This window comes from Lagopus leucura, unplaced genomic scaffold (genome assembly GCF_019238085.1).
Source record: "Lagopus leucura isolate 7727_CA_CO unplaced genomic scaffold, USGS_WTPT01 Super-Scaffold_100157, whole genome shotgun sequence".
In the NCBI taxonomy this organism is placed as follows: domain Eukaryota; kingdom Metazoa; phylum Chordata; class Aves; order Galliformes; family Phasianidae; genus Lagopus; species Lagopus leucura.
The window spans coordinates 26,331,318-26,354,490 of NW_024962334.1; the positions used below are offsets into that span (position 1 = coordinate 26,331,318).

The 23,173-nt window shown below is 36.9% G+C and overlaps 1 protein-coding gene across 3 annotated transcripts in view; it reads left to right on the forward strand.

Moving 5' to 3' along the window:
- ICA1 (islet cell autoantigen 1) overlaps positions 1-23,173 on the forward strand; it is a 68,656-nt gene that overhangs the window by 35,203 nt on the left and 10,280 nt on the right. For all 3 annotated transcript variants that reach the window (XM_042888930.1, XM_042888931.1, XM_042888932.1), the window contains exons 8-12: positions 8,750-8,875; positions 9,072-9,170; positions 16,648-16,739; positions 17,832-17,881; positions 20,650-20,691. In XM_042888930.1, the coding sequence (XP_042744864.1) occupies positions 8,750-8,875; positions 9,072-9,170; positions 16,648-16,739; positions 17,832-17,881; positions 20,650-20,691 (409 nt within the window). The remainder of the gene's footprint in view (positions 1-8,749; positions 8,876-9,071; positions 9,171-16,647; positions 16,740-17,831; positions 17,882-20,649; positions 20,692-23,173) is intronic.

Genomic DNA, 23,173 nt, shown 5'->3' on the forward strand with positions numbered 1-23,173 from the left:
TAATTTTATTATTATATATATATATTATATATATATATATATATATATATATATATATTAGATATATATATATATATTTGTTACTGCTAAAGGAACAAACAAACAAAACCAATCAACTAAACAACAACACAGGAAAGTTCTTTAAGTGTTTTGCTTTTTGCCATGATGTTGTCCTTGACCCAGGTAGCCTACCATAGAAGAACGTGTTGCAGGCAAAGCTGACCTGGTGACATGGATTTCAAAACAGGAAGAGAAGGCAGGCACTTGACCCAAAGTGCTGACAGGATTTTAAAAAAAAAACGCCTAGAAACTAGGACAAAGTTGCATAGGCAACTTTGCTTTAGTTAAAAAAGAGATCAGAATCAAAGCAGTGGTTTGTCTGGCATATGTTTGTATCTTGAGTGCAATGGTTTCATCTCCATTCACTGCAGATAGTAGCAACACGATAGAATCTGTTTGGAATCCTGGATTTAGGAGCTCTTTTGTATGTTTAATCATAATTTCAGCTCTTTTGGATATTATTATTTTCTGCTCTCAGGCAGCCAGTTGCTAATTGCAGCTCTGCAACTGTGTTTGTAAGATAGCTGCGACTGTTCTTGTCAAGATCTTTTGGGAAGAATTCACTTAGTCAGCCAGCATGAGGACTCTCTAGGAAACTGATACATGGGCAGTCCATGCCTCTGGCTTGAAAAACTGGAGGCAAGGAGAGGGAGAATTAAGAAGTGTTAGAGGTAATTTGAGGACTAGGGGAAATTACCTTAGATAAGGTGTTTCTAGGTCAATCATTCTCATGTATCAAAGGCAAGAGGGAGAGTTGGCTTGACTATGGTATTTAAGTTACTGAAATTCTTCGATCACTTCTTTGAGAATTTATCAAGATTCAATGCTTGAAAGCTTATGTGTGAATGAATTCAAACAGCAAATAAGCATATATTTTAATAGTTACAGTTATTAGCTAAAAAGGAAGTTGGGTTTTTCCCAAACATTATTTTGTTTAGGGCTCCTTGCATCTGCCTCCCGATGTCCGCTGTAGCGTCTGCATGTAAACTAATCTTCAAAAGCTTCTGCATGGCTTTTAAAGCTCCAGTGGAGAGAAATGGGCAGTTTTTAGGGTAACATGAATGAAACTCTAGAGTCAATTGTTTGTGTGATCTTCATCCACTAAGATCTCAAGTAGCAACATCTGACTAGTTGCACCTAGCATATCTTATTGGAAGGTATTGGAAGTGCAGCAGTAAGATTTTGCAAAGTTGATCTGTTGATCTCTAGCCAAATGAATGGCAACTAGCTGTGAATGCTTTCCTAGAAAACCCACAGAGATTCCACAAGCTGGATCAGGTGTGAGTGACCTGGGGGACTCAAAGGAATGCTGCTATACACAAAGAAAAACTCTGGCAAATACTGAGCCCAAGTAGTGACTGCAGTTTTGAAGATACTACTGGAGCTAAAGCAACTGTCCTCAAAGAATTGCTGGAACGAGCCATGTCTGTCAGGACATGTGTCAACAATCACCAAAAATAATGGATCCCTTTTGGTACTTCCTGCAGTGTTAAGGGTTATTACCCACAAATATCTGAATGCTTTTAATGAAGCGTTTTTAATATACCAAAAAAAGAAAATTTGGTGCAAATTTATTTTAATTAAAATACTATCAAAATAATTGCAGTATCGAAAGGTATTAGTTCAACTAAAACTAAAGATTAATCTGAAGCTTCCCTTATCACACAATTACTTTGTTTTCTGGGTAGCTAAGGTTTCAAATGTTGTAATTGCAAATAGATTTAAAGTACAGAACATTGCCATCCAGTCTTAAGATATTTTCAAGTTGTTCTGTTCCATTCTGGGAGATGGTGAGGATCTCTAATGATAAATATATATATGTATGTATATGTAGTTTAAAAATTTCTTAAATGTAGCTTCTTAAAAGCTCCAAAAATTTTCCTTTTCAATTATAATCTATTCAGTGCCTCAGGACAGCATGTTAGAGGCAGAAGAGCTGTCAGAATATGATCAATTTCCTTATGAAAAAGTAATCAAGACCCTGCTTCTGTAGAATAGTGTAGCAGCAGAGAGGCTGGTCGGAGTGCAATACAGAATGTGTTTGTTTGTTTGTGTTAGTTTCATGTGGCTGAGAAACTACACTGTATTATCAATTGCATGCTATACATGAATCTAGACCTGTATACTGTATCAAAGCTATCATGTGTCTGTGTGAAATGCAGTTCTCTCATATGATACATTCCTTGCCTTCCTTACACAAATATTCTCCTTTCTATAGCATCTTTATTGTCTCTTCAGAGGGGGTCAGAAGGAGAATAGAAAAGGAAGTTTAAAATACTACGGCCTTACCCACGAGAAATGATACACAGCATGCAAAAAAGCCTGAAATGTTAAGTAGTAATTTAAGTTCATTTTTATCTTCATACTAAATGGGATATGCTTATTTTTATTACAAATCAGCAGAAGCAGAAAAAAAAACAAAGTCTTTCAAGTGCTCCTGATTCTCATCTGAGAAGAGATATCAGAAGCATAGCTGAATGCTAAAGCTTGCTTGAATGTGTTACTCCAGACATCCCCTGGCAGCTCTAATGCTTTTTAGCTGATGGATGTTGATGTTAGACCTGAGTGTGTGCGTTGCACAGGTGCTTATGTGTATGTTGCAGTGAAGGCTTAAGAGAACCATGCTCTTAAATCAAGAGAAGGTATAAGAAGGGCTGTAACATTCTAGTGGGGCAAATTCCACTATGCCCAGAGCAGGAATCGCCCTGTGGGTATCCAGGAAGGGCTTCTTTTCCCAGCACAGTCCCAATTTAGACACCTGACTATCAGGGGCTTTTACCTAAAGACTGCATAACACTGGCACAAGACCTGGAATTTTTTCATTTATTTTTAGTGTCTGGTGCTGTGGAACTCTGTCTCATTGAAACCTTCAGTAACTGTTGCAATACAAAGGTTAAACAACAGTGAGCGTTACTATTGAAATCAAGGGGAATAACACAGTAACTCAGATGAAAATGTGAGTTATCATCAAAGGCTATTGCTCTTCTGTGAAAATTAAAGCTGTTACGACTGTTATTTTTGTCTCACATTTTGATTACAGAAGTGAATGGTAACATTTCACTAGATATCACTTTGTGAGAAGGAAAACTGAGTGTAAGAAGAATACTATTGCAAATTCAGAGAAGATGGTGAAAATAGCTAGCATGAAGCTGGTTTCTGTGACAAAGTTTACATGAAAGCTGTCAGGTTTGGGGGCATAACATTACAATTATGTGATTTTTTTTTTTTTTTTTTTTTTTACTAGTTCTTTCCTTTAGACAGCTTTGTAGACACTATAAGCAGAGCAAAGCTTACGCTGAAATCATGGTGATTCATTTGTTTTGGTAGAAATAAACAATATTGAAATAAAAGGAAATAACTTCTACTAGCATAGAATAAAGACTTTGTGATATTTTATTTGTATACAATGATTCAGCTCTAGTTGACAGAGAAATGTGATTGTTCCTAGTGCCAGTAAATGACATGCTGCAGCTTTTAACTAATTCATATTAAGCTACATTTCACTATATTGTGTCAGAGTGGTATAGCATTGCTTAACTAATTTTTCTTTATTGATTTGTAGTTTTATCACTTGACTTATTACATATGTTCAGTTTCAGGACTGTACTGAATGTACTGCAGTGAGAGCAGTGAAGTGAATTAGAGGTTCCAATTAAATCTGAAATATACTAGAAAAATAGTTGTAGGCAGCTGAAAAGTCTTTGTGCCATCTTGTTTTCTTGATCAAGTCCATGCAGGAGAGAGAGAGCTGGAGCTGTTCAGCCTGGAGAATTGAAGACTCCAGGGAGACCTCATTGTACCCTTTCAGTGTCTAAACAGGAGCTATAAGGAAGAAGGGAACAGACCCTTTCGCAGGGTGATAGGACAAGGGGAAATGGTTTCAAAGTAAAACAGAGAAGATTTAGATTGAATAGAAAAAAAAAATTTTTTTGTTTACAGTACGGATAGTGAAGTACCGAAGCAGGTTGCGCAGAGAGGTGGTGGATGCCCCATCCTTGAAGATATTTAAGGTCTGGCTGGACCAGGCTCTGAGCAACCTGATGTAGCTGTAGGTGTCCCTGTTCGTTGCAAGGGAGCTAAAATGATATTTAAGGGTCCCTTCCAACTCAAATAGGTCTATAATAGTTAGAGATATTTTTTTTATCACTTTAGGATACCAGAAAGTTTTCTCAATCTTTCTAGAATCAGTTGCAATCATTTGCAGTTAACATAATATTTAATTTAACTTTCAGCTACTTCTGTTTTCTTTTCTCGTGGTATTCCTGATAGATAGAAACAACTCTCACACAGAACACACAGGTTTTCAACAGCAGTGTCAAGGTATTATTTGCTTGTAATTCTGTATTGACAGAGAGTCAGAATCATAGGTAGCAATTCCACAGAACTGGCTATTCTTTCAAAGCTATCATCTTTTTTGAGGCAGAAGGGCCAGACAATACTTGTGTTGCTTTCAAGAGTCAGACAGACACGCAGTGGTAATTATTTAGTCCTTTATAGGAATGCTAACGTTACCTTAGGTTTACTTAATCAAGCCTAATAGAGTGAAGTGCATATGTACACCAGCAGGAGCAATCGTAATTAAGTCCAAAATGGTAAACTTAATTAGTATATCATTGGCACTAATTATGCACCTTTTTTTCTAGGATATTTTACATCTTTTACAAGAATAGCTTCATTTTTTGGACAAGTTTGATGTTCATCTGCTTAGCTTAAAATGTGACAGATATTGTTTGCATGTGTTATTCTGCCCAAGTGATACTTTCTAGTTAGGTATTTTGAACTTAATAAATGTCATCTTCCAAAAGTAACTTTTATCAGTGTTCTTCATCAGACCATAAAAGAAGGGTTAAAGGACATGAACAGAAGTATACAAACTCTTCTTTAAATATTGTTTTAACATATTATCCTTACATGTTAATGGAACAGAGATTAATACATGCAGTAAATACTATTCCCACCCAAGGGAACAGTTGAGTCAAAGAAAAGCCTGCAAAATGTTGAACATACTAAAGCATGCTGAAATTGGGGTTAGCACTGTGCAAGACTTTGGAATTCTTTGTGTTGCACATGGAATAGTTTAGCTGCAGTCATTATTTTGTATAAAACATTAGCTTTTCTATTCCCAGACTTGTGGCATCAAACTCAACTTTAAGAGCAAACTACAATGGGTGCTTGCATATGTTGGTTTAAAAGTGCAGTAGGCGTTCCTTTTCATAATTTCATATCTTAGGTGATGTTATTATAGTTCTGTGATAACTAGTAGCCAGGTTCCTTTTGCTTTCTCTTCTGTGCTCTAAATACTTTGTCCTGAAAATACAGCCTATTTTATTTTGTGCTTAGGTTTCATGTAGTCTTTATAACAATCAGGTATGCCAGAAGGTGTTATGCTTATTTCATGCAGAGATTTGTGCTGATTCCATCTGCTGGTGGAGTTTACCCAGAGCTCCCAACGGGAAGGTTTGCTATATTCCAGGAATTTTTCCCTCTTGATTTACTTCCCCCCCTGCTTTCCACTCTGTACACACACTGTGCATGCTTTTCAGATCAAGTAAGTGAGAGGCTGGGTGACAAATGAGACTGAAAGCATCTGTTTCTGCTTCTATACTGGAAGTGCTGAGACAAAAAATATACTGTATTTAGTTTGGAGATAACTTTTTATTGGCTAAACTGTCCCTGAAATTGGGCTACTACTGAAAATAAATGTTGTGTTTTACTTTAGACCAAAAGTAATAACATGAAAATACCATAGGAGACACAAAATTTTCTTGAAAATATGTTTTAAAAAAAAAAATCCAAATTTCAATAGCAATATACTGAACAGAGTTTTTTAATTGGGTGTAAAAAATTATTTATTTATTTTTTATAATGGCAGTCTTGAAAACTGGGACTTTTCTGTTTGACTGTCAGCTTAGGAAGCTGTATTTGTATTACAGTCAAGCATCCCAGAGTCTGAATTTCAAACACACGGCATTTAGGATCTTAGTACTGATTATTTATTTATTTACTTATTTTTAATTATTTCAGTTTTATCTGGCTTATTAGTTTATCAAGCAATTAATAAAACACTTTTTTTCAGATTTTTCTCATGTGTTTTCTGTGAAGAATTTGATCTTTTAAATATTATACTTTGATATTTGCATTGGAAAATTAAAAGCAGTTTACTTTTCCTTAGAAAAAGGAAAAGATGGAGAGTAGTACTTTTTTTTTTTTTATGTCAGCTGTACCGTGGTGAGATTTTCATGTATTACATAAATCTCTTAACTGGCACCTACTGCTTCAGATGCTAGTAGCTCTTTCATTGTAAAATGCCTACCTTGCCTTTGAAACAGCGCAGATCTCCTTAGTCAGTAAAATCCCAACACATCTCAGATCAGGATTTTGAATAAATTTTGTATGCTGTGCATGGATGAAATGAAATATATGAAATAAAATTCGTGGAACAGAAACCACAGTGTGATCCTATTTGTCCTGTCTTGGAAAGTAATTGCAGAGGACAGAGAACTTCAGTATATGTTGCATAAACTCCCCTTTGAGCAGCAAACTAAAGTTTTGTTATAATAATTTGTGCAGTTTTAAGTAGATTATGCTTTGTCAGCATAGAGGTTTTATTCCTAATTCCTGAAGCCAGTGATCTCGGAAGGTGTCTAATAATAATTTGAATTGAAAATGTGCTCATGGGCACATATAAAAGGCAAAAGGTTATGATGATGCCCTGGGGTGAATTTCTTTCTGGGCTGTCCTGCACAGCTGTTCTACGATGGAGAGTATTTCTGCTAAATTTTTAATATGTTAAAAAAGCTCATAAACATCCTTAATTGAATAATTCTCATACTTTCACGTCTTAATTGGTTGGTGAAATAAATCTGTGACATTTGGTATCAAAACATTGTGCTACATGTTTTGAATCTTCTGTATGGATATCTCGAACATGCAGGTTAATATTCCACACTTACGAATCGCCCTTTTGTCAGTGTTCTAGCTTTTAAATGAGGCACTATTAACGTATTAAGATAAAATGCTGATGTTGTTCCTTGCTAAGTGTCCCGAAGGCTATTTGCAGGAAGACTGTAACTGGAAACTTTACAAGTTTTTTTCTTTTCTGGGCTTTTTTCTTAAGGAGTTGGAGACATGAGATGGACCTGAATCCCAATTTGTTGTATGAAGTCTCTGTCCAGACTTCCAACTGTGGAAATTAACAATCACATTTATTAGTATATATTTTTTTCTTGTGGCCCACCATTTCTGACACACAGATACTTATATTCCCCAGGAGTAACGTTCTTTGCTCATTTGGACTGTTAATATACAAAATCACAGTTGACCTTGCTGTACTCTCACAAACAAACTAGTGCTGCGATACACTGAAGAGCAAAAGGATTCTGATCTCAGCTGCATCATTGGAAAGTATAGCTTTACATTTGACACATTGCCATCAACTAGAATTAAAATCTCACCTGTGAGATTCTTCACTTTTCATCAGTTTTCAGTTATGATTGCTCCTTCATTATGGATGTATCAGACCTTCAATATGTACAACCCTGTAACATTTGCACAGTTGATCAGATGAGATCAGTGAAAAAGGGCTGTCCAATCACAGACACGGCCACAATTCATCTGAGTAGGTCATCTGATGAATTTGTGGCACTGATCTTTTGTTTTTTTCTGCCTGGCTGGAAGTCTATTACTATAAGTGAGATAGGATGATAGGTGTTGTGACCCTAACATTTCAGATGGTGTCATGAGATGTGTCCACCACAAAAGGACCACAGATACTTGTTGCAGGATTTACTTCTGAAAACCAGAAACACGCAAGTTTGTCAGATCTTGTTTTAACCAAGTCTGTTAGGCTTCCTCTCTGACTTAGGATTTTCTGTAAAGAAAAGAAATTGTCTTTAAATTGGGTACAGCGTGGTTTTCATTTACTGTGAAGATTTTTGTGGGTAAACATTATAACTGTGAAAGATTGATAGGAAAATTGTTTTGTTTTTTGATAATTTTGTATTTCCTTGGACAAAAACTAGATTGTGTAAACATTTTGTTGTATACAAATTTCTCTGCACAAAATTGTCATTAAAATGAGATATCCTGTGTTCAAAATGCCTACATCAAGTTTCTGTTCTGATACCTGATGAGAATACTAGTATTGTCATCAAATGTGTATGGCTTGCGTAACAGAATATCTTGTATATGCATAACTGGTGGTAGAAGAATTTGTAAAACTAAAATTCTTTCAAACAGAAATTGTTCCTATGAAAGGAGGTCTTGATACTCTCCTTATAACAACAAATATAGCAACACTTCTATTAAAAGGAGAACTGTGACAAGATAACTTTTTGTAGCAGTTCGAAGTTACTGAAGTGCTATATTATCAGCAAAATTTCTGACTGACTTTAAAGTTCATCAGCATAATTGCTTTCCTACATCAGGTATATGGAGATGTCCTTGTGTGTTATGCAGTAAACTTATAATTCCTAATTTTGGCATGTCAGCTTGCTATAATGTATTTTTAGTGGGACAGATTATATTAATAATTCTATTTGAGATTTTAATTGAGTCTGTTCAGTTTTCTCATTTCTATTTTCTGATATTTCTGATTTTTGAAGTTCTGTTTGTTTCTTCTTTCATGAAGTTGGGGTAGAAAAATGAAGGAAAAAACTCGCTACATAAATAATTCTCCCTTTGTTTGAAGGTTCAAGCTCAAGTGCGACATGCAAAACTCAACTTTGACAAACTGAAGACTGATGTCTGTCAAAAAGTTGACCTTTTGGGAGCAAGCAGATGCAACCTTCTTTCTCATGTATTAACAACATATCAGGTACCAAAAAAAACCAAAACCCATTACCTCCCAAGTAAAGATTTCCAGTTAATATATGTTTTTCTAAGAGGTTTCCATGACAATATTCAAATACGAGAATCTGTAACTAATACTAGAGTGGAGATATAAACTTTGTGTGAAAAACCAGATTCATGTTTAAGATAACAGTACACTGAATTTTTACCCTGCCTTACAGACAACACTTCTTCATTTTTGGGAAAAAACTTCGCACACAATGGCAGCTATCCATGAAAGTTTCAAAGGTTATCAGCCATATGAATTCACTATGCTAAAGGTAAGGAATATATAGGTACATTTGTCTTCCCATTGGTAACAAATAAGAGACCATACAGTGATATAGAAAACATTCATGTTTTGTTGAATCATGGAATGATTAGGGTGGAGGGAACCTTAAAGGTTATCTAGTTCCAACTCCCTTGCCATAGACAGGGTTGCCAGCCACTAGATAAGGCTACCCGGGATCCCATCCAACCTGGCCTTGAATGCATCCAGAGATGGAGAATACCATAACCTCTTTGAGCAACCTGTTATACTGCCTCACCACTCTCTGAGTTAAAAAAATAAAATAAAATAAAAAAATTCTTCCTAACATCTGATTTTGGTTTAAAGCCATTCTGCCTTGTCCTATCACTATCAGACCATGTAAAAAGTCAATCCCTCTCTTGCTTGTAAGCTCCCTTCAAGTACTGGAATGCCACAGTGAGATCTCCCCGAATCCTTCTCATCTCCAAGCTAAGCAATCCCAACTCCCTCAGTCTGTCTTCACAGGAGAGATGCACCAGTCCTTTGGTCATCTTTGTGCACTTCCTCTGGACCTGCTCCAACAGCTTCGTATTCTTAATGTACCATGGGCCTCAGGCTTGGACAGAGTACTACAGATGGGGTCTTGCACTTGGCCTTGTTAAACCTCATTAAATTCTTGTATGCCCACTTTTTGAGCATGTCCAGATCCCTCTGGATCACATCCCTCTTTTATAAAGTGTCAGCTGTAAACTTATTGAGGTTACACTCAACCCCACTATCTATGTTGTTGATAAAGATGTTGAAGATCACTAATCCCAAGATGAACCCCTGGTTAAGATAGCGTATAACCAACCGTCACTTGGACATAGAGCCCTTGACCACAGCCATCTCACTATGACCAGATAATGCGAACTACAGAATGACAGAATTGTAGGGGTTGTAAGGGACCTCTAGAGATCACTGAGACCAGCCCTCCTGTCAAAGCAGATTCCCTAAATGAATTACTGTTTTCCTTGACTAGTGATATTTGCTGATCTTCTGTAATTTTTGAATGTGGAACATGTGCAATGTCTGACTGAAGTAATGAGTTCAAAGTTTAGCTAGGTTTCCAAAAATAAGGGCTCATTCACACTGTATTTTTTTCTGATCATGTCTGCTTCTGCCTAAGAAGTTGCTCTTCCCATTGCAATTTGAGCTTCAGTAGAGGAATAGGGGGGAAAAAAAAGAAACATTAATTTCCCAGTTATCCTCATATATGTCCTTGTCCTGTAATTATTTTATGCAACATGATAACTGTGTGATGAACTGATCCTATTTATGTAGGAGAAAAATAACATTTGTTTGAAGAAGGTCTGATGGAAGGCTTACAAACTGGCAGAAAAGCAAAGAATGAATAACTTTGAGCGAAGCACTGTGTGCTTGGAGAGACAATCTAGTTTGAAAACAATTACAAGTCATAGCCTCAATCCATGTAGGTTTCTGCATATGGCATGTAGAAGTGAAAGCTGGACTGCAGTGTGCTGTATAGCCTGTGGCTATTCCAGATCTCTGGAAGAAGAGGCACCTGAAGGTATAAGATTTAATGCACCCCAGGCTAGCATACCTGCCCATACATGACATGCTGTATTTAAAGTTGTCTTCTAGAATGTGAGCAGTGAGGGAGCAGTTTTGTAGAGTTTTTATGAAGTGTTTGTGGAGACAATTATTTCTGCAGCTTGAAACGTCAAAACAAACAAACCAACCAACCAAACACATTTCAAACTTCAGTCTCTCCTGACCAAAAGACAAAAATAAAAGGAGGCTGTACTGGACAGTTTTAAAAATTCATAAGCTTTTCATCTTAGACAGTCTCTAAAGGATACTTTCTTGCAGGATAAGTCCACAGTTGCTCTGAAGTTAACCTAACTCCGTTCTTCCTTCTTACATGCTCCAAATTCTAGGCACAAGGTACCTCCAAACTTCAAAAGAAGACAGGCTTAGTTATCTTGACATTGCCAGTCATTGCCTACAGACTCTGCAGTTAAACTCCAAACCTCTTTGTTTCCTCAGTCACCTCCCATTGTACCAGTGGCTGCTTCACAGCTTGAGCTTAACATGGCCAGAACCTGGGTAGCATGCTGAGGGACTGCTCTGGCTCATAATCTCTTCATGTGTAAAATTTTAAGGATTTTTTTTCTTTGCTTTTAAACAAGCCCTTTCCAGTCTAACTTGTGCAGCTAGCTGGTATTTTTGCTGTGTATTTATTCATTATTCCCTTTCATACCTATAAACATGATTATTTCAACAAGACATATGATGTTTCAAAATAGGTAGTGATCTTGGAAATAAACCTGCACAGAAAATGCACCTATTCTATAGAGCATGAAATACTCATGTGGTAAAGGGTGAGATACTTTTAAATGCTTGTTTTCTTCTGAACTACATCTTGTGAAAGATTTCAACATACTCTAAACTTAAAATTAAGTTAGGAATCTATGATGGAGAAATAAAATCCGTATTATCTGTGCACCTATAACAATCACTCAGCGGAACAGAACATAACTATAAAAGTGACTGCAGTATGTTTGAGGTGCAGCCCTAAGTTTGTTAATGAGAATCATAACTATTTTTATTACTGGCCTCCTGCTCTGAAAATATGTGATTTCCTGTTTTTGCAGCTACGTATATGCTGAAATGTAATGGTAATCAGAGGTTAGTTTTATATTGCAGTTTTGTGGAAGTCTGTTCTTGCAGAAAGCAGCTGCTTGGGGATAAGACTATGTTGCTGCCTTATAATATCAGTTCTTTATTTCTTGTGGTCTCTAGAATGTGGGATTATTTTCTTTTGTATATCAAAGTTCAGTGTCCTGCATGATCTCTTTTCCATCAATAAACATGACGGTGATATTATTTTTTTCTTGTGAAGTATAGTTAGTGACTGTAGGTGATCAAGAATAAGTGCAGTTTCTAATGAGTAATCTTCTAGTGTAGAAGTTTATTCAATGAAAATGTTGTATCTGCTGTTCACTTTATGCATTAAAAACTTACAGTTGGAATATATAATTGTTTAAAATGTACATGAAACATTTTAATGTGGCCATTTTTACGTGTTTAATTGAGAGTTGTCTCTTAGAATTTTTTTTCCTTGTCTTGTATCTCAGAAGGGATATTTTCTAAGGGAAAATACTGAAGTTGGTGCTTGCAAATCATTTTTTACTTTTATAATTCTAGTTCTGATAGGAACACTTTAATGTTACTCATCCTTAATTCAGAAGTACCTCTTCTGAATTAAACTGAGCATACTTGTATGTAGGGTCAGTGTTTTGCTTTAAAACAAGAATTTAAGGAAACAGTGTTACTATTTGACTTAGATGTAGATTGTCTTACTGAAAAACTATAAGGTGCATTTAATGGAAAACTACTATTTGCATATTGTAGTATGAGTGTACTAGATTTACCTCAGGAAAGAGACTCTTAAGTGGCTCTTGGGGTTGTTTCTGGAAAGAAAACATTATCTTTAGAGATGACTGCCAAACTCCCATTAATGAAAAGCAGCCCATTTGTTTTCTTTGCTTCAGGGTATATGCTGAGGGTAGTACAACTGTGCTATTGCAGCTGTATTTCCTAACTGTTGATTTTATCCTTGATGAAAGATTATTATTAATGTGCTAACAATATCATGATGTATCGTGATGTAAAAATATCCATTACTGTGATATTAAAGATGATGGGCTGCTGCTTTGGTAACACTTTGAAAGTTTCATTGTCTTTAAATTAGTACATATCAAATGGATTCAAGTTTATTTCAGGGGCTGCTTTTCATAAATGATGCCTTTTTCAAATTTCTGTCACTGTTTATTTGCCTTACTTAATGAGTATTTGATCAGATTTTTTACATTTCTATACTATACTGCTAAACTTCCTGAGGAGTTCGTATGAGACAAGAAACTGTACTAGCCTTGGTAAGGGACTCACGGGACCTAAATCTGAGTGCATCCTTTTTTGGGGTGCGAAGTGGACTGCTGCTGCATCTGCTGCTTAAATGGTTTGGAGAACCAAGCCCAAGCAGCTACTTCAGTACTGTTACGTTCTGCTGACCTTTGCTGTTGTTTCATTTCCATTTGCTGCACCATGATTTTACTCCCTAGGCAAGACTGTGTATAATTTTATATCTCCAGGCGCTTTTTTCTTCTTCATGAACCTCTGTGAGGCAATTCTGAAGCCACCTTTCAGTCTTCCCTCCAAATGAAGCAGATGCAAGTATTTGTCTCTTCAATGGTGTTGTGCTTCTCCGTATGTTCTTACAAGGATATGGGATGCCTCCCTTTCTTCTGGAGCTTCCCTCAGCTATGTTACTTTGATTCTTTTTCACAGCAAAGAAACAGAATATCCCAAGTAGGAAGGGACCCACAGTACCATCAAGTCCAGCTCCTGGCTCCACGCAGGGCCACCCAAAATTCAAACCCTGTTTCTGAAAGCATTGTTCAAATGCTCCTTGAACTCCACAACTTTGGACTATGACCATGGGAACCTTTGGCAGCCCATTCCATGCCCACTGCCCTCTGGTGCAGACCCTTTCCTTAACCTCAGCTGCCCCTCCCTCAGGCCCTGTTGCAGAGTGCAGAGCTCGGTGCTGCCCCGCCGCTCTCTGTGAGAGCCACAGCTGCCATGAGGCCTCCCCTCAGCTCCTCTGCGCTGAGCAAACCAAGGGACTTCAGCCGCTCCTCGTGCACCTTGCCCTCTAGATCCTTCCCCATCTTTGTTGCCCTCCTTTAGATGCTCTCTAACAGTTTTATGTCCTTCTGATATTGTGGTGTCCAAAACTGCATAGAACACTTGAAGTGAGGCTGTAGTGGAGCAGAAGTGCCTAAGTTGTCCAAGTCACTTGTGAGGAGCTCTAGGCAAGCTGAGTGCATTGCCAGCACTCCAGTGATGTAAATCAAGGACAGGTTTTGCATGCAGTCTAGGTCATTTTGGCTGGACTTGAAAGAAACCCAAGTCAAGGTAAAGGAGTTTTGTAAGTGAGAGGCAGTCAGTGTAGGAGCAATGTTTTAACTGGAATCCAAGTTAACTTGGCAGTGGATAAATCCCATGGATGGCTGGGATATTAATCTGAGCTAGCAAAATATTATTGGGTGACTTTTAGTTGTAGAGACAGAGGATAGGCACAATGAGGGACTGTGAAGTGGCTCTACAAGCGTGTACAATCTCACCAATTTTTATAGAAGAGAACTAATGAAGCTAGCATGAATGAAAGCATTTTAGGTATGAGACCCTCAGCCATGTATTTCTATGGCTTACAAAGTCCATGCGAGTTCACACAAGCATCCAGATGGATTTTGTGAAGTTAGACATCTGTTTCTTCTCAGCCAGTAAAGACAGCATTGTTTTATACACCAAGCTGAATGAAGCATGCTTCCTTTTGTACACATTCAGTCTGTGTCTTTACAGACTTGTTTAATCATTTTACTTCCTAAGTGATGGGAGACCTTCCTTTTTTCAGACATAATCCAAAACAATTAATAGAATGTCACAGTGTCATTTGTATACATGTTTACAATAGTTATCATGTTATTGTGCATTCATGTTCAAAAAACAGTTAACAGTACCTTTTAGTACTCATTTTTATTTTGTATTTATTCTCTGTTTTTAATCATTTTAGAAAGATACCTCAGTTCATAGTGTGCATTAGGATGTGGAGTGGAGGGAGATAGGGAAAAGGATATTAATTTAATTATTTGCTGTTAGAATTGATGGAAATATTGCCTAAACATAAAAACAATTAGTTACATTATTGTTTTAAAATACAGCTGCTGATCTTCAGCAGTGTTTTGTTGTAATTTCCATTTAAACTAAAGCTGTATTTCAGAGCTATATTTATTTTTCTAATACAGGAAATAGTGACTCTGAGTATTATCATTCTGTTTCCTTCCTAAGGTACTTGTGAACTTAATTTCTATATACTGTTTCCGTGCTTTGATCACGGGTTTTTAAAAATGGATTTCCTGAAACATTCTTTAACAATGAAGGAAGCATCGTGATACAGTTTCTTAAGGAAGGATGGCAATTTCTCCATAAAAAAAGAAGTAAAACTTCTCATTGGTGGAGATGCAAAGGATTTTACTTCTGATAACTTCTAAGTTACATAATAAGGCAGTTTATGTAGCCCTGTTTGTTATTCTAAAACATAACATCCTTCTTGGGGTGGGCTCTGTGCTACTGTGCTTGGTCACAGAGCATCACATGCCGTTGCAGCATCACCTCCTGAGTGCAGTGAAGTGTATGGTCAACGTGAAGATGTTTAAGATGCTTCACTGCAAGTAGCAGCGCTGTCTTTCTTTGTGCTGCAGTTCTGTGCATATTGCTTTGTTTCTGAACTTTAATTCAGGTCTTCTCAGGATCAAGTGAATAACTCCCACAAATTTTAATAGTAGAAGAGGTGCAATCTAGTCGGCACCTAGTACAAATACAGTTAAACGGTAACATGCACCTTCATCTAGATGAGGTGGCTCGTGTCTGTTTTTCAGAATCCAAGAAGTGTAAGTGGCTTTGGCATTGCACTGTTATAGTGTTGGAAAAATACGACAGCCATAAAGTAAGGTACCTTTCTTTAAGGCCTCTAATTATTGGTGAAGCCTTTGTGATCCCTCATTTTTCAAAACATGATGTCTGCAGTGCTCTAGATGCTTGTAAAAAATTAATCTGTGGTACTAGGTAGGCATTAATTCACTAAGAGGGAAAAAAACCACACAACTGCAGTATCTGACAAATCCTGTATTTTGGTTTCTAAAACAGAGAAGTACATATCCTTGTGTGCACAAGTACTAACAGAAACAGACACTGGAATGCCCCTTCTAGTGACTAACAGATTCTGGTTAACAAGGTGGTGCAAACAAGACCTACAACTTATGGGAATATTTTTCTCATAGTGAATGGTGGATTGGGGACAGTAACCTTTATTCCTTACATGAGCTGGACTTAGTGAACATGTTAAATACTATCTTCGTTTAAGTTTTCATACAGCAACACTAATTAATGAACAATATTGACTGTGGGGGCAACCAGTTCTCTAATCTCAGTGAGAATACAGTGCTTCGTATCTTGGCTTGTTCACATGCCCAACTTTTGCATATAAAAGTGCTGGCCATGAAACTGCTGTTGTCCTATAGCATGGTCTTCCACGTTGTAAGGGGGTTGTTAGGCTATGGTAATATCACACTTGGCCTCTTACCTAATGATTTGAGATTTAAACTCTTGCTTTCAGGTTCAGAATATGAGGAGTACCTTTGTATTACGCTGCTATTGCTAAGGTCCTAAGAATAGTTAGGTCAGGAAGAAAAAAGAGTAAAGAAATAAAGAAGCAGTATGAGGAGCAAATAGGTTTAAGAAGTGAATCTACTTGTATCAGATGTACTTTTATACTAAATTATGTAGTCTTTATAGTCTTGTTTGGCTTTATGTGATACACCTTTGCTTCCCTGAATCTTTTCTTCTTCTCTCTCTTCACTTATGTAATCAATATAATGTAGAGTTTGCAAGATCCTGTGAATAAACTAAGAGAAACAGCAGAAAAGGAGGACCCGCAGACTGAGAGCACCAAATCAGAAGATCAGCAGAGTCAGTAAGTCATATGCACTGTATCTCAAAATAATAAGTATCTCTACATGTATAATCTGATTTCTAGTTACAGAGGTCACCAAACATTTAAAACTGAAAAAGAGAGACACGGGTAATTTGATCACGTTAGCAAAAAGTAAGCTTAATGCAAGCATTACTGAAATGTTTTGTGTGTATGAAAATTAATAAACTTTAAGATGAAATTCAGAGCTTGAAAAAGATCCATTAAACCTGATATGTTTCTCATCTTTCTTAGCCATGTCTTTATTTTTCAGCTTTTGTTTCATCTTTTCCTTAGTAAAGCAGCATCATATGGGAGAAGATATGTGAGCATTCTATTTCTCCCTTCAGCAGCATCTCCTTTCACCTGGGAATAGGATATGGATTCCTGATTGCTTTGAGCAGCAATTAGTTTTTGTAATGTATACAGCACTGGTTAGTAATCCAATGAAAAAGGAGGTACTTAGTAAAAAGTGCATTTAAGTGTGCTGATGCTATCAAGGTTTGGGTTACCTGTAGCTCTGAGGTGAGAGAGACTTATGAATGGGCTGCTATAGAAACAGAAGAACAGGAGAATGAGATGTGATCCCTCCCCTGTGGGACCATCAGGATTCAGTTGCGAGGAGATGCTATGTTGATATAATCCTGCTGCCACCTGTTGTTTTGACTATCTGTGCTTAAGTGAAGCACCCAGCTAAGGGTAAGTTGTCAAAAAGCAGAGAACAGCTTGACTGACAATTAGTGGATTTTGCTTGGCTATTTATAATAAAAGTTACTTTACTTGTTTAGGTTTACATCCACTGACCAAAACAGAACACTCTGTGCTTTCATTACATATATTTAGTTAGGTGAAGAATGAGAAGCTGGTAGGTTTTGACAGTTGGTCTTCAGTCTTATTTTGATTTTCACTAGACTTCTTCCGATACAACAATAAAATTCAACAACAAACCAGCAAATATAGCAAAAGCAGGAGTCCATATGAATTACTGTTTCCTCCTTATCATTATGATTCTGTAACGGTGTGACCAAAAAGAGAATAATACATTTGCTGTTCCTAGAATTGTTTTCTTAATGTTTCTTACTCTTTCAAATTAAGGTTGATTTCATTAGATGAGGAGAGTCATACCAAGGAACCAGACTATTCAGGTATTTTATTTCATGTATTTACAATTCATAAATGCAATATATGTTGTTTTCTTTTTTGTTTGTTTCATGTATGTTTAGCTTCAATAAGTAAATCCCTACAAATGCATAAAAATGCCAGGAAGATCTGTTAAAGATAATGTCTTATGTGTTGTATCCCACTGCATTTCACTCAGTTACTCTCAGGCAAATAGTTTGCTTTCCAAAGCGTAATCCTTACACTGAGCACATCTTCAAGGAAAGAATTTTCTGATCAGTAGATGTGAAGACAGGGAAACTGTGCTACTTAGCATACTAGTTTATTCCAGTGATTAAACATCCCCTCTGTTAATAACTCGTTGAATTCAGTGGAACTTACGGCTAAAAGGTGGGCAAAGTCGTATTCAGCTTCTGCCAATGACCTGACATGTGGTTATTATCCAGTGACACAGCCAGGCTCTAGTTGAAGATTCACAATGCAGGAATGGTAGATGATGGAGACGAATGACAGGAGGGGAAAATGTAACTACATTTAGGTATTAGAAAGAGTGTTCTCTGCAAGGGTGGCAAAGAGTTGGAATAAGTCCTTACAGAAACTGTCATCCTTGGAGATGTTTGAGGCACATCCCTGGAAAGCCTGATCCAACTTCATAGCGAGCTCTACACTAATGAATGGCTCACAAAATGGCACGCAGATGTCCATCCAAGTTATGCTATGACTTTAAAGTATATCTTTATGTACTAAATTAATAGAAAATCTTGCAGTTCAGATCCTCCTCATGATAGGCTAACCATATTGATATCTGTAATACATCTTCTCTAGTCCATTAGTTTTGAAGTTTTTGTTTCCATTCCTTGTCCAGCATCACTTTTAATATTTGAGCAGTATTACTGTACAAGACATTTCTGATATTAGTTTCACCAGTAATGTTTCTAAAGTCACATTCCTGTTTCTACTCATTGCCTTCTTTATTTTTCTATTTCTAGAACTATCTCATTTTTTCAGTTATGTCAAGTTAGAAGCTCGCATGTGTTTTTTTGTTTTGTTTTGTTTTTTAATTTATGAAAGCATGGTTCACTTCAGTCACAGATTTCCAGGACTCATTCTTCCATTCTGAAGCATGGTTTACATTCTTTATTCCTAAAGATATATCTTAAGAACTAGTGGTATTAAATTCTCCAGCTTTACTGTAGTAACTAAGTGACTGGCCTGAATGACCACCTCTAACAGTCTGGAAGTTGTTTGCACATCTTTTTTTTAGGAGGGATTCTGTGTTTACTTCCAGATGGCTGCTAAAGCCATTCAAAAGCAATGAATATAACACTAAACCTTGCAGATCTAAACTGGAAACACTTCTACTTTGCAATTATTTTTGCCAACAACTTCTTTTGACATCTGTTAGTTGTCTTGTTCCTAATCCATTCAATATGTTTCTTATAGGTATTACGCAGTGCTAGCTTTCTAGCTGGAAGGCTGCATAGTGGAAAGCCAACTTGTTTCTAAACAAATTTCTTTGCTAAAAAAGCTCATAGTTTTATCAAAGAATTGAATAGTTGGTTGTGGTGGTGGTGGTGTTGTTACTGTTTTGGTTTGATCTCCATTTATTAACTTTTAAACTAAGCCTATTTTCCATAAAAATACATTTTATTACAGGAGCACTTGTACTTCTGTTCTTTTACCAGCCTATAGTTACCTACAATTATTTGAATCACTGTTTTTTTTTGTGTGTGTGTGTTTTCCTTAATTGTGGCACTGCATCAGGACATTTTTTTGGCAATTAGAAGTTTCAACCACTTTGTGGTTAAGCAATTGGATACTGACTTTACCAGATATTTTAATATTTTTTTAATATAAAAACCTGACTTCTAAAGTATTTTCTTAGCAGACGTTGTCTAGAATCATTCTCACTTACTGAAATATTTGACAGCTCATAAGTATTATCCATAATATAAATACCTTGTTGTGTCTCTTTCTCCTTCATCTCTAGAAGGAACTGAATTATTTTGGAATACTTTTGCTAAATTTTCCCCTCTTCATATAGTAACAAGTCTCTGACATTGCTAAGATTGGTCTTTTTGTTCTGCTTTTTTTTTTTTTTAATACATCTTTATATCCTAAAATAATCAACATGGTGCCACTAGTGATGGGACTGTTTATTCACAGCTCTCCTCATCAACTGCTTCCACTTCTTAACATCCAGTTTGTATAATAAACTGATACATAGCCAAGAAAAGCAGTTTAAGGATTGATGAGATCCTGAGCACTTTTGTTCTCTCTTCTGCCCTGTGGAAGTAAAAATAAAAAAAAAAATAAAAATAAAAAAATCTGCTTCTGGAGGAACGTTCAGTTCAGGGGTTGCCTCATTTGGGTGCACCTAGCCTGGAGATGGTCTTGTGGGGCAGGTGGTGTTGCAGAGGAAGGTTTTGTCTTGTTATTATTCAGAAATGTTACTTACAAGTATTTTTAAATATCTTGGGTCTTTCACCCATGGTGACCAGGTTCATTTTAAGCATGAGTAGCAAATGTTGCATGTTGAACATTGTGACATTGTTTATGAACATGTTCTCATTCTTTCAATACCATCAAGTGCCAAGTGTGATTTGATGTGTTCATGGCTCTTGATTACAGCTCATGATGGCAAGGATTCCCTATCCAAGTTACAAAGAAATTGTAACCACAAACAGAAGTCAGGTGAAGTGTCTAAAGAAACTACATCTAGATGTATACAAGGTGTTTGTCAGTACTGCAAATCTCCTGTTGCTTTTAATTTTTTCTTCTTTTTTATTCTTAGGTGCTGTAGATGACTTATTAGACCTGCATCCTGAAGAAAATGGTATGAAACATTTGTGCATATCTGTTTCATTTACTTTTCAATCATAGGTGCCAAGTGCCAATTTTAATCTTGGTTCTTTATTGCTTTCATAATCTGAAAGGTTAATACGTTTCTTAATGAAATTATTCAGTTGCAGTATTTAAACAGCATTAAAGGAAGTTCAACTTCATAAACAGTTGAAACACTGTGCCTGATATAAGAATATAAAACAAACCTTACGGAGGATAAAAACATTCCAGCAGGTGATTCAAGGTTATATTGAATTGGTTATATTAATTGGTTTGCTCCACTGAAGTAGGTTGCACGATAAACCTTACCTCTGCTATAACTTTCTGCAGTCTCTGCATTAAAAAAGGTGGCCAGGAGGGAGAGGGAGGTGATCGTTTTTCTGTACTCGGCTCTTGTGAGGTCCCTTGGGAATACTGCATCCAGGCCTGGGGACCCCAGCACAAAAAAGATTCAGAGCTCTTGGAACATGTCCAGAGGAGGGCCACTAGGATGATCAGAGGGCTGGAGCACCTCTTCTGTGAAGAAAGGTTGAGGGAACCGGGCTTGTTTAGCTTGGAGAAGAGTAAGCTCCAGGGGACCTCGCTGTGGCCTTTCAGTACTTAAAGGGAGCTTATAAACAGGAGGGGGAATGACTGTTTACATGGGTGGGTAGTGATAGGACCAGAGGGAATGGTTTTAAACAGAGGCAGGGGAGGTTTGGGTTAGATATTAGGAGGAAGTTTTTCACACAGAGGGAGGTGACACACTGGAACAGGTTGCCCAAGGAGGCTGTGGATGCCCCATCCCTGGAGGCATTCAAGGCCAGGCTGGATGAGGCTCAGGCAGCCTGGTCTGGTGGTTGGCAACCCTGCACATAGCAGAGGATTGAAACTGGATGATCTTTGAGGTCCTTTTCAACCCAGGCCATTCTATGATTCTGTGATTTTGTAAACTCTTCACTTAGCAAAACTTAGCAATAATAGCAAAAAATACAATAGTAACCACTAGTTTTATACCAACAGTGAAAATATTAGAAAACATTTAAGAACTGGTAACTTCTTTCAGCCATATAGTTAATTAAACCTGCTGTGTTGTTCTCAAATAGATGTGAGAGCAATGGCATTAATTCCAGGTTCTATTCCTATCCTTTCACTTTTGTTAGATTAGCAGCAGCTCAAGGAGATGTGCTGTTCTTTTCCAAAGGGTGCTGTTTTACTTGCCAGATGGTTTATATTGAATTCTCTTGTGCAATAAGAATTCTGCATGCAGTTTTTCATTTGCTCTTCACTTGTTCATCTGAAAAGAATGAGTAAAAAAAACCTTAACAACAAGATCAAAATAATCTGGCAGCTCAGAAAGCAAACAAAGAACCAAAGAAGTCCCTTTGTGTGGTTTAGTCAGCCACACAAGTCAGAGAGTTTTATTTGGGCTACTTAAGGTACAGCCTTCCGATGGGTAAGCAACAGCAGATCTGCAAACACTGTGACTTTGGTTTGCCACGGGCTTGTACTGAGGGGGAAATTGCATCTTAACCCAGGCAGAAACACTGAAAGTTTCCTTGGCTACCTCTGCACATAGCAATCCTAATCTGTGAACTGATAGTGATAACTTCTTTTCTGTGGTTAACAAATAAAAAGTTAGCATGTGGCCTTTTTTTTCCCCTTCTGGTTTTCTCCTGAACCGTATGCTCTTCAACCTTCAGATACAGATAATGCATACAGTTATTGTTCATACAAGTTGAGTCATGTCAGTTAAAAGCCTGTTGGTTTTTTTTCTTTAGTGAAATAGTTAAGTCAATATGAAAGCAGTTGTGGAGTAGCTACATCTGACAAAGATGCTTGTGTTAATGTTAGCTATCAACCTAGATTTTACATACTAGCTAGATTTAGACTAATTACTATTTTGCTATTTTAACTGCACTAGTGTAGTTAGAGGTACACTTTTGTGTGTGACTTAAAAGGTAGTCTTTATGCTGTATTTCAAATAATGTATAATTGTAAATATTTTTAATTTATCTTCCTATTTATTTATTTTTCTAATAACAGCAAAATGAGGAATGTTTGCAAAGGAGTTTAAGTATTGCTAGATGTTTGTTCAATCAGACACAGAAGAGAATATCGTGACGTTGGATTTTTCAGTCTTTTACTGGGAGTTTGTGGATTTTTTTTCATGGATATTTTTAAGATTAAGGGCAGAATGTGAAGGTGAAGAAGCAATTTCAACTGTGAAAATAGGCAATGAAATGGGAAAAGAAATAATAGAAGCTTTATAGGTGAGATGAGAAAGTCCATATAATTCTAGTAATCTAGGACAGATACCACACGACTAATATCTCGATAAGCAAGACTGTTTTCAAGATAACCATTGTTGCAAACAAGCAGAGCTTTACTGCTGTTTACTTGAGGTAGCTTCAGCATAGGCACCACCCTATCATCCCCTACTCTGTCTGCATTCTCTCCCCAGGAAAACCAGAAAGACTGCTGAGATAAGAGAT